This window comes from Vanacampus margaritifer, chromosome 12 (assembly GCF_051991255.1).
Source record: "Vanacampus margaritifer isolate UIUO_Vmar chromosome 12, RoL_Vmar_1.0, whole genome shotgun sequence".
Lineage (NCBI taxonomy): Eukaryota > Metazoa > Chordata > Actinopteri > Syngnathiformes > Syngnathidae > Vanacampus > Vanacampus margaritifer.
Window position 1 is genome coordinate 10,496,113 of NC_135443.1, and position 13,064 is coordinate 10,509,176.

Consider the following 13,064-nt stretch of genomic DNA (forward strand, 5'->3'; position numbering starts at 1 on the left):
CAATTTTGAAATGGGTTATATTTCAAAAGAGCCAAGAGCTACAAGTGAGCTAGCAGTTCAGTTAGCAGTGTGGCTAACAAGTCACAGTTACATGTTACATGTTCTCACTTACAGGCTGAATCAAGATTCAATTCAATTTTGAAATGGGTTATATTTCAAAAGAGCCAAGAGCTACAAGTGAGCTAGCAGTTCAGTTAGCGGTGTGGCTAACAAGTCACAGTTACATGTTACATGTTCTCACTTACAGGCTGAATCAAGATTCAATTCAATTTTGAAATGGGTTATATTTCAAAAGAGCCAAGAGCTACAAGTGAGCTAGCAGTTCAGTTAGCAGTGTGGCTAACAAGTCACAGTTACATGTTTACATGTTCTCACTTACAGGCTGAATCAAGATTCAATTCAATTTTGAAATGGGTTATATTTCAAAAGAGCCAAGAGCTACAAGTGAGCTAGCAGTTCAGTTAGCAGTGTGGCTAACAAGTCACAACAACAATGGAAGAACATATGTGCCATAGACTACCATGACCAAGCAATAATTGGGGATAATTTTTTTGGCAGCTTGTTTTCTCTTGGCTCAAAACACTGTTATTAAATCCAGTAATGTTGACTGATGATTTAATATCTCTACTGCTCTATATTCACCCACTGTTTTGGCCTAAAAACCCTTCACCCTGCACTTTTATTGCAACTTTGTTCAGTTGAAGGTCATGTCTCTCACAAGCTGTGTGCCAATGAGATAATGATAATTAATGTATGGGAGTAACCAATTCTGCAACATCCTTACTTAATCTGACCACAGATTTGTAGATAAAATTGTTTGATACGGTTTCCCATTTTGTAGTCATCTCCATCCATAGTCCAGTGTCCAATATTTGCCATAGTATCAGTCCATCAGAATGGAAACCATCATTGTGTCTGTTTCTCAATGCAATAGATCTAATACAAACCTCATAATGTTATTTATTATAATATGTGTACTGTGTTTTGAGTTAGATCACAGTAGTGCTGTGCTGATAATACTTAATGACCACCGCCGGTAACAACACTCCTTTGAAAAGGACAGAAACATTCATTTTCTTTTGCAATATGCCTTTCTGGCTTCCCAAAATGCAATATGTAAACTCCTGGGTAGCTTGTTGAATCAACAGGGTCCTTTGTCTTTGGAGCTGAATTGGACAGCATATCATAACTACTACTTTTATGTTTTATATTCAAGCTTATGTATAGCTTTTTGTTACAGCTGTTTTTTTAAAGTGCTTTATAAATGAATTTGGGTTGAGCATTTTATGGGATTTTGCTTATTTTTATTCCTCAAGAAACTAGGATGATTATATTTTCATTTTTTAAAAAAAAAAAAAAGAAAGACACTCGGGATACTTAAATGGTACTCAAAGTTTATTCAAAGATGTGTTAATAACAGCAACTTTTGAAATCTTACTTGACAGATGAAGAAATAATGACATAATCTTGTAAGCCCAAACTTTTTTGCTCCCATGATGGACCTTTATTTATTTATTTTTAATTGGGATGGATCACATGGATCAAAACAAGTTTGGCAACGTAGGGCATTATCAGTGAGCTCCTGAAAAAAAAAAATAATAATAAAAATCAGTGAGCTGAAGTTATGTGACGCCGATTAAGCTCAGGAGCTTATTTTATCACTTAGGAAGTGAGGTATGTAAAATGCCTACTTTTTTCTTTAAAAAACAAAATATTTTTTAATGTATAACAATAATAACATGCACACATGTAAAAATGTAAAAGATGTTAAAAAAAAAAAAAAAAGTCGACATATCCGGGCATAAAAGGACATTTGGTCAACCTACCTGAAATGAAACCTCCGAAATTATTGTCACATGCTGACATTCCTCTAATCTCCATTTTGCTCCCTCTATTCCCCAGGATCTGAAGAAGGTGTTGTCTTTCCCCCCATACCCAGCGGAGTTTTTGCACCCGGTCGTGTATGCCTGCACGGCGGTCATGCTGCTCTGCCTCTTTGCTTCCATCATCACATATATAGTGCATCACAGGTAAGAGGATTCACCCCTTTAGCAAATATTATTCATTATATTTCAACTAAAATTATCTATTAGGGATGCACCAAAATGAAAATCTTTGGCCGAAAACCGAAACACCGAAAAAAAATTGTGCCAATTTTTACTATCATTGCATTTATTATAATTAATTAAAATTATATTTTTATAAAATATTTATTTAGCAGTGGCATTTTAACAAAGCACAATATAAATTAAAATGTGCCCACAGCGCAGACATGTTAGCTAATGTTACATTAAACACATTTTCTGGCGGTACCATTGCACTTTACAGTCAATGTAGTTCGCACAGGCGGGCATGGATGCGTGCGGCGGGACAAGGTACGGCGCACTTAAAATCCGCACATTCAAATATTTGCCAACGTTTCAAAACGAATAAATACATTTGTTCGCACCAGCTGATCGGCTTCGGGAACGGACTGCAAAGTCACACACAGCGTCCTGTACATGTCTGTCACCCGGAGATAGCGGTAAGTGTTTCCGTGTTTAATACTGTTGATAGTTATACAGTAGTGCTAGCATTAGCTGAAGTATTTAGCACGGCCACCAGGATGCCGGTGAAAAAGTGGAACCTTTGAGAGGGGCTCTTAGAAAAAAAAAAAAAGAAGGAAAGGCGCTGCAGGAGAAATAGTGGCTCACCTGTACTGCAGTTGACCCGCTTAAATGTTGTACACCAAGCCACGCCCCTCTCCTCTGGTGTGGGCAATGACCCCGGGAGCTGCCGCGACCGACCGATGCAAACTCACACGGTGAAAAGCCAGCGAGAAGCGAGGTTATTTTGCTTGCGTCACCACAACATCCTATTTCGGCCATATTCTTTCGACTTTTAATTTTATTTCGGCCGAAAATTTTCAGTGGCCAAATATTCGGTTCATCACTATTATCTATGTGTCAAGGCTCATGCTTACCATTATTCGAAGATTAACAAAAAATATATATCATTTAAAGCAAAATTTGTTTTCCATCACGGATGCCCATTTTAGAATCTCTCCCTGCTTCATCCCCCTTGTCACTCCTCAGTACTAAACACCATCTCTGTTTCGGAACACTTTAGTTGTGTAATATCACTCAAGCTGATCGTCAGTCTGTGAAGCACTAACAGGGTGATAAATGGGAAAACGCGAGAGGGATTGCTCAAGGCTAGACACAGTCGATTATGCATTGTGCAATTTGTTTTTTCTCCATTCATATTGCATATGCACTTACGCATATGCTAAAGGGTTAATTAAAGCAGAGGTTCTCAAGTGTTTTCTGTCATGTTCCCCTTTGAAGTAATTAAGTGTATTTTTGTCTCTCCTATATTTTGTAATATATTGCTTTTTTTTGTGCAAGTTTCACTCTCTTTGAATGTGAAATCACAAAAAAAAAGAGATCTTTTTTCTTTATTGTCATATATATGAATCTTGGGAATTAAATAAAAATGCTTACTACTGTTCTTTATTGTGTTCCACATAGAGTACATGCTCAGTAAGGCGAGTTGCTTTTTTGGTTCTGATTTAGGCTTAGATGAAGTTTAATAACACGTCCCTAATCCCTCTGTTCTCAATCCGTTGTTCTCAATTACATTGAAACAATTGTTTTCATTTCATTATAGGCTAAAATGGTAGTGTTTCTATCATAATAATAAAAACAAGGACATATTTTATCAAAATGGGTGTGTTTGTTAAAAAAAAAATACTTTTAAATCTTGAATTCCTCTATATTAACAACTTCATTGGTTTTCCCATGATCTACAATTGATATTTTTCACCTGCGATTAGAAATCCTTTATTTAATTAGGTTCATGTTGCAATGTCGTTTTCAAAATGCATAGTCTTCTTGTGTCTGAAGTTTTGCAAAAAAAATAAATAAATTTCACCCCTTCACAACCAAAGTTCATGAGGTGCAAAACTAATAATCACTAACAAACATGCCAGCATTTTTAACAAACACAGTTTGGATTAGAAATAAATCTCTTAATGTGTGTTTCATATCCAAATGATGGTGTTATTAAACGACCACTGTGATAATGAGTGACTGTACTGTCAACAAAGCTGCTGGAGGCAGCGACAGCTACGTGCGGTCTGCAACATGCCCTACAAACTGGGCAGGTAAAATATAAATAGTTTTTTTTTTTTTTTTTTACGTTTTACCATTTGTCAGCATAATGCAAGAAAATAATCATACATGCTTTATAACTGCAACTATAACTAACTGTTTTTACAAGTGCTATTAGGAAATTTAGGGGCACTGAGCACTACTAAAATGGGTCTAAATGTGCCCATGTGCTAACCAATTGAAATGACTATATAACCATAGTGTTTCTGAGTGTTTCTCTGTCTGTAATATGAAACCGTTTTGTTTGTACTTTAGGTTCACATTTGAAGGTGTATTTACACATTTTTAAATGTATTTAAGAAATTAAATTACTTTTCCTTCATGAAGTATTAAAAAGCCAACATTGATACTATAAGAAAACTCCAACTCCAGAAAAAAAGGGGAAAAAATAAAATTAAATTAAAAAAAAGAAAAGAAAAGAAAAAGAAAAAGAAAACTCCATGTAAAACATTTTTAAGACACAGTACATTTTTATAGATGGCCTATCTATAAATAAGTTTTATACGTGTTTTAAGGCCATCCATTGAATGAGCACATGTAATCGGTTGGGGAAGACTATTCCAAAAGGTTAGAGACAAAAATACTATAAAGCTTGGTCCCATTTTGATATGTTGTTGGAGTGTGAGACACACAATAGTCAGATTGAGTTTTAAATGGGATATATTATCAAAATGTAATTACTGGAATACACACATTTGTGTCTCTCGAGTGCCTGCCCACACTTCCCTTCAATAGTTGGCACAACCAAGTTTTTTTTCTTCCTTTTTTCCTTTCTCTGAGCTATGTTAGAAAATGAGACTTTAAGCAAGTCATTCCGATTTTGGCTAATTAAAGTAAGGATTAGTGAGCAGTTACCTAAATGAAGATCCGCAATTTTGGACTGCAGTAACTTTTTCTTTGAGTAAAATTCAGTTTCGGGCTCAAAACATGACACAAGAAGACATCTTAATTCATCCCCTGACTCTGAGGGAAGGGGTTGTGCAGGGTTGCAGGTTAATGTACTTGACCCAATGAAAACCCAGTGCAGAGCCTATGAAGGCCTTCTTCCAGGGAGGCCAGCAGCCAGCTTGATTTATGGCCTCTTTGCTGGATGCAGTTCAATACCTGGACTGTGGTAAAGGCTACAGTATGAAGGCTGGCCCCAGACACCCATCATAGCTCACTGTTGCCAATGCTTCATCTAGAGTTGGCTCGAGTGTTACTGAATCACAATTTTGGACTGTGACAATTTCCAGGTTATATGATAGCTTATATTGTGAAACTGACTACTGTGAATTCAACAGAGCTAGTTCACACAGGAATGATGTTAAAAGACTCAAACTGTATGTTGCTGTTGTTTGACCTATTCAGCCTATTCTCTAACAGCTAAGTGGGTTAAGTGACTTGCCCATGGCTGTGTCACCCTGGCCTCAACGCAAATATAAGTACATAGTTTTATAAGAAGCTTCAATTGATCTAGTGAACCGGAAACAATCCTAATTCCCCTTTGAGTCATCACGGAATGATTCCTGTTTGTGTGCACATACAGTACCACTCTGTGTTATGACGTTAATGACACGTTGCGATGCGCATCGCCTCAGGTTCATCACTTTAAGACAAATTGAAATTAGCTATTATAGTTAGAGTTACTGTTCCTATTTTATGTCACTAGTGGCATGACTTTAGTAACCTTCTGCAAGATGAATTCTCGCGGTATTTGTGAGTTCACAAACTCCGAAGAATACATTTTTTACAGAGCCCGTTGATCTCCACCGATCGGTTCGGAGCAATCACAGAGTGTGTTTGGGGTGTGATACGCAGCTGTGATGAAACCAGGAAGCCAGCGCCGATGCCGAGGCAAACAAACAAACCTAACATGGTCGAATGCAATTAATTGTGTTCTTGCAGAATTACTCACCATTTCCTTGTTGAATGTTGAACAGCGAGAGGCGCTTGGTGCATTTTTAGCTGCTAAAGATGTTTGTGTTTTTTTCCCCCCTTCAACGAGAACAAAGACAACATTTTCATCCGTGGCCGTGATTGGTCAAAACAAACGTGCACAATGCCGCATGGTCCAATCAGCTTGAAGCATTGTACAGAATATTCCACCTTTCCCGAGCAAGTCACCGTGGAGAAGTATCAGGTTGATATTGTGGAGAACTCCCTTGAGTGAATCACAATGTTAATCTCGCTATTGCCAGGTTGTGACTTTAGTGGAGGTAGAGTAGATCCACTAAGTGACAATGCGATTTTGAGTGGAAACGATCATTGTGCCCTGAGATTGACTGGCGACCATTTTTTTTTAATGCACCACACACACACTTTTATATACACTGGGTGGGGTCACATTCACGGTGTAGGGGTAGTAACAGGGTTAGTTCTCACTAGGTATGCTGGTGTGACGACCGGGACCTTTCCCTGCCGGGCCTGGGGTTCTGGGGTGCCGCCCGTCCCCTGATGCTCCCTCTTTTCGTTCCCTCCCACATTGTTCCGCCTTTCCACATGAATATAGGTGGAGTGGGCGCAAAAAAAAAAGAGAGAGAGCGATGATGATATGTTGACTCAGGAAGGCTGCCGAATGAATAATACTGAGCTCTAAAGAAAAAAGGAAAATAAATTACTCTCGGCCAATCCGGGGTGTAGTTCACTTTTTGTCCAGTCAGATGAGTACAGCACCTACTTCTTGTGACCATGAACAATAAGTCTAGTATATTATTATAGTTGTAACTGACTGGATTTAGGAGGAAATAGTGAAACAAAAATGCTTCATTATTTCTACTGAAGGAAAATTGTATTACATTTTTAATATATTACAGTAATTACACTCTTCAATACAATATTGTTTTTTACTGGTTTAGATCTCTTTATTACAAAAAATATTCAAAATTCATCTCAATATGATGTATTGCAGTTCTACACCACTACAAACTACTTTACAGTACACACATTCTTACGTAATACTTAATCCTGTAAAGCCTTTGCGCCAAACAGCAGCTCCGCGTACACTGCTCTTGACAGTAATGACAGAAAAGCCTTTTTCACACTGCACTTAGCTGGGCACACGGTCAACGAAACCACTCATTGTTTATGTAGTGGGGGGGTGGGCACACAGAATGGAGTGTTGCCGGTCAGCGCTGCAGGTGCACGTCTGCCGCTACGTTAAGGCAAAAAAAATTAGATTTGTGAGTGTCGGCAACGTGACGTCAGATAAGCTTGTGGAGTGATTTAGTGCTATTTTCACAAGAATGGACAATGGAGGAAGCCTTAATAAATGTGGTTTCACAGAGCCCCGCACAAAGGTTTACAGCCAGTGACATGTTTAAGAAAACACAGCATGCAATATTTTTTTTTTGTACTCAAAATTTTTATTTTCAACCAATTTCACTGTCATTTGTTTTAATCATGGTTGATACCAGGAAGGTTTGAAGTTCTTTCACTTAGGTGAACAAAAATGTGGAGTGGAGACATATTTACAAATAATCTTCACATTTTAGTGACGAAGTTTTGGTGATGGCAATGTGTTATCTAAGATAAATTGACTCCATTTTTGCTTTGAGACTTGCTAATTTCCTCTATATTGGTCTTTCTTTTGGCAGTGCAATCCGCATCAGTCGGAAGGGATGGCATATACTTCTCAACTTCTGCTTCCATACGGCTCTGACCTTCGCTGTGTTTGCCGGCGGCATCAATCGAATCAAATATCCCATCATATGTCAAGCAGTAAGTGCTATCCGTTTTTGTTTATTGAGGTGTCAGAAGTGAAATCAGTCTGTGACTGGGAAACTTTTATACAATAAGAAAATCACGATATTAGCACATTTGCTTTATGATATTTGCAAATAGCAGCCTTCTTCCTAAATGTATTGTTCCAAATTGTGAGTTCATTTATCATAGTTATTTTTTTAATATGGTACATGGTTTCATAAACGAACCTGAGATTTTATTCCTAAAAAAATATATTTTCAATATTATTGTAATGAATCCAAGGCACGGTGACATTAGGCAGTTTAAACAGTTGTTCTCAAACTTTTTCAAAGAATATAAACCAACTGACTGTACTTAATAATGATGAATAATTTTTAACATTTAACCAAGCTGTGTATGCTACAAGTAAGAATTCTCCAAAATGTTAAATGCCTGCTTTTTGAAAAAGAACACAAATGAAGAGAAGCTTTTCTGCTACAATTACACTGTAAACAAGATGTCCTTTGATTTCACGAAACGTACAACAGTTTACCATATTTTAATGTACAACTGGAAAAAAAAGATTTTTTTTCAGCTGTAGGGGTATGACTTTGATTATTTCTGTTCATCATGCTTCATAAAAGAAAATCTACTGGTAAGTTGTGTATCAGTACTGTTTTTTGTTACAAGATGGCGTTTGAGATGTGATGGTATGGTTTCATTTCAGGCATTCATTGCTCAGCACTTGGCCACATACCACACTCTGCGGATTGCAACTTTTCTCTCTCCAACTTCAAATAAAACCAAATTTTACATATTTGGAGTCAAAATTTTTCACTGGCCTGCATGTTCATTGGCTGCTGCTTAAACCTGTCCAAGGCGATTTGTCAGCCCGAGTAGGCTATATTCTGGTACCTACACCGCTCCCACAGTAGCCTGATTTGTTAATGTAGCTCACTTAGATTGAACAAAAGAACCAGAACGAGTACTATTGGTTTTCAAAGCCTTTGAGAATCACTGGTGTAAAGGAATTGACTGGTCTCTATACATTAACCTGAAATCCACCAAACACCGATCAGATGAACTTGAACATACAGTAGATTGTAAGCCAGACCTTTTCATGCATGTATGACCTCCTTTCTGGATCACACACATTCCCACTCCACTCCAAAACCTTGTATCTTATTCAGGTTTTGTAGTAATTAGGTGTGTCAAAATTAGTGTGTTAATTTTAAGGTAATTTAAAGTTCCTTAAACGGCACACAAAAAAAACCGCGCAATTAATGACCGCCCCTTACTTGAAAAGCCTGTACTGGAATTCCAATCGCAACACAGCAGACACGTCCACGTCAAAATTTAGCAGTAATACATTTAAATATGTCACAATTATAATGCATTTATTTGTGGAGACTGGGGTCAAGACTTGGGTCAAGCAGAATTTCACGTTACTTCATGTTAAAGAAAAGATAGCTCTAAATATGAAAAGAGAAATGTGCTGAGCTGTCACCAATGTCTTACAAATGTAATTATGCCATCTAGTGGCAGAAAAATTACCTCAACACAAATCAATATCATATATCATATTTTTTTACAGTACAGTACATCTTTTTCATTTTAACTCAAATGTATGAATTATTATAAAATTACTAATCAATGACTAAAAGATGCAGCCATATTTCTCTTAGACATTTTTTTTCACTTTTATGTTAAGCGTATGAAAACTTTGCAAATAAATATTTGTTTTTGTTTTTTTCTGGAAAAAAATATATATATATATTTGATTGTACGTTTTATTGTATATTTAGAAGAGATATCAAATTTGCGATTAAGCGTGAGTTAACTATTGAAGTCATGCGATTAATTACGATTAAAAATGTTGATCGCCTGACACCCCTAGTTGTAATGGCTAAATTTCCCAATACTTTTGTTCATGTTGTATCATACCATTTTACAGATTACTCTGTGGAGAACAGAAACAGCACCACTAACACCCCTAACTGCCTTGTCATCACTTTGAGTGAATGAAGCAACACTAATGCACTTGGAGTACCTTGACAGGATGATGGTTCTGGTCCATTTACAGTCAACGGTGAAACAAGAACTGTTACGGTTGGCCGCTTAGTATTTTGTGGATTAAGATAGCTGCCAAATTGACATTATGGAAAAAGTGGTGTTATTAGACGGACATACTGTACATGTGCTCCATCAATGTAAACAATCCCATGCGCTATAGGGTTATTTCACATCCTAAATAGCATCCAATAATACAACATACAGTATATGAAGTTGAACATTCAGATAATATTTGATAATATAGTATCCTTCTAAAAGTGGTCAAGAAAATAGGTTTTATTTGCGCCGTCACAAAAATCAGATTTACTATTTGATCAATAGTTTCCCAATTTGGGATTTGCTTTAGAATTTCTCTTGATACCCAAATAATCTTTTGATACTAAAACACACTTTTCTCAAACCAAAAGGATCCTTTATAAATAAACATTTGATATGTTTAACATTTTAACATAATCAAATGAGCCATTGAACAGCATGGTTCGGCTGATCTTTTGTCAATAAGGACGCACCCGCTATATTGCTCTTTATGTGTGTTGGGGTTTGGAACTGGTCAAACGCTTGCAACATGTTAATGAATCACTGCTTTTGCAACTGTTGAAGAAAAATGATATTTTCTCCGCTTGTTCGTTTTCTTTCGGGTAGTGAGAATGTTGATTATCCGAATGCAGGCTGGAGATCGATGAACAGTCACTTCGAAGCTTTTATTTCTACAGAATATTCCGGGCACAAATGAGATCCAGACAATGGCTGCAGCCTCTCACTAGTGCGAAGATTTCAGAGGACTTACAACATTCTTATACTATCTTGAAGGGCCGTACCACAAAAACCCAAAGCCCCCAGCCCACCCGGAGTTCACCAGACATGAGATAAGACTTTTACAGACATCATTCAATACACATTGACTTCAAACACAGACAAATGGTCTATTGTTGTGAAAATAGAGGAGGCCCTACAGACATGACGGCACGAGCAGAAATTGCGACAGCACTCACAAAGACACATCCACAGATAAAGGTTCTACTGAGAAAATAAGTAAATTAAAACAGTTATGACTAAATCTGGGCAGAAGACCCTCTTCACAACATAAAAATGAAGACCATGTCTTTGGAAATGTTCAGCGTCAGTGACTCCGTGATTGCCTTACGGCGGGCTGCTTTGTTGTCATATGGAAAATTTGGTGAAATTACAGAGCCCTTAAATAGTCAGTCTAAAATACTTGGTGGATCTGTAGTCATTTTATTGTCCTTTTAGCTCACTGTGGTCTGCTGTCCAGCTTTTACTTACTGTCTCTCACTCAAGATTAAATACAAAAGGTGGTAGATAAAGCCTTGCTTTCAGTTGCTCCCGCATTGTGTAATGTACAATAAGTACATCTCCTTTCAATAATGTGTGTAATAAGAAATAAAATAACAGATAAATTTTAACCCAAGCGGTGGAGTTACACTAAAGAGATGCATTCTAAGACCTGGTGTTAACTGACACATCTGTTTTGAAACCACCCTGTTGGAATCTGTCATTGTCAAAGTGCATTAATAAGTGTTCACAGAGCCTTTATAAGTGATCACTGGTGGGAATTTGGTGATGATGAAACATCAACGGTGACAGAGAATCCTCCTCTCATCTCAGAAGGGGGCCAACACCTGCACTAACTGCACACTATGGAGCCGCCATGATATTGATGAACGCTGCTTTCAGTTCCATCTGCCTTCCCTCAATTGTCTGTTCACAATTATAATTATAATTATTAATTATTATTATTATTATTATTATATATAATATAATAATATATATATAATTATATATATTTTTTATATTATTATTATTATTTATTATTATTATTATTTAATATTATTTATTTATTTATTTATATAATTATATAATTATAAGCAATTCATTTAATTATCATACATGATACAATGCCTCAAATGCCTGATGTATCAAACGTATCAATATTTAAGTTTGAGAATCAATCTTAGTGATATCAGAGGCATCGACAGTATTAATCCCGCACGCAACTCCAGCGGGTATAATTACCATCTGGTCATTGTCACAGCACCCTCGGTCCTGTTTATGTTGTGTTTGCATGTATTTTGGCTGAACACTCCATGTTGTAGACGTCAGGATCTTATAAGTTTTGGATTACCCTCCGAAAAGAGATGTACGGGAAACGAACCGACCACGAGCACTGACCACCTTGTACACCTTGTACTTCTCAGCACTCTGGGCAGGTTGCATTTGTGGAATAAGACAACACTGGAGGATAATAGGTTCCCGGTAGTTTGCGATTGATTGTTCTCAAATCTTTGGCAGTTACAGTCATTTTTGTCTTCTATTCTCAACATGTTCCTTGCAACCTTGTTGTCTATTTGCAACAACACTTTTGTTTCGATAGTGCTGCATACCTCTGAAAGACTTCTGACCATTTTTTACTTTTCCAAGTGAGTTTAATCTCTTTTTTTTTATACCCCCCACATTGCCTGAGGAAAAGAAGGTGCCTAATAATTACGCACTGCTTGTTATAGGGTGTTTGATCTCCTTAGGCAACAGCATGTCTCATTACACAAATACAAATCAATTGATATGCTGAAATCCAATGAGAATTGAAATGTATACATCTTGGTGTATGAAAATATACATACAAATTATGATATGGCCAAAATACTCACTGGCCTAATAATTGTGCACACCGTATATATCTCTGCCAATGTAACTCCAGTGTAAGCGGAGATACAGATTTACGAGATCGTATGGATATACCCTCTCATTGCAAGCTGGATGTCATCAACATAAGGCGATCGATCTTATACACAAGTCTAGCCAAACAACACCTTAGTAAATCAAAACGACAGCAAACGCTTGGAGGCGCATAAACCACGAGAAGAGAGAAATGTTGGCTTGTGGCAGGCTGTGGAATAATGCTGAGGTTACTTCATTTTGAGGATATTTGGGGAATAGACAGTCCTGGGCAAATTAAAGAGCATTTGCTGTTTCTATAGTGTTGTTACTGGACATTGTTGTGAACTCCATATTTTTACCAGCTTGTATATGATGTTGCTTTTGGTGTGTCTGCTGCAGGTGTTCAGTAAGTGATAGTGATTTCAAATTTGCAGTAGATCTAAATGTACACTAATCTTGATTCCACATAGGTAAGAAAAATGAATAATAGAAAATACAATA

The 13,064-nt window shown here is 37.0% G+C and overlaps 1 protein-coding gene across 3 annotated transcripts in view; it reads left to right on the forward strand.

The window, feature by feature from the left end:
• adgra1b (adhesion G protein-coupled receptor A1b) overlaps positions 1 to 13,064 on the forward strand; it is a 148,846-nt gene that overhangs the window by 117,288 nt on the left and 18,494 nt on the right. For all 3 annotated transcript variants that reach the window (XM_077582707.1, XM_077582708.1, XM_077582709.1), the window contains 2 exons: positions 1,903 to 2,030; positions 7,727 to 7,850. In XM_077582707.1, coding sequence (XP_077438833.1) covers positions 1,903 to 2,030; positions 7,727 to 7,850 — 252 coding nt within the window. The remainder of the gene's footprint in view (positions 1 to 1,902; positions 2,031 to 7,726; positions 7,851 to 13,064) is intronic.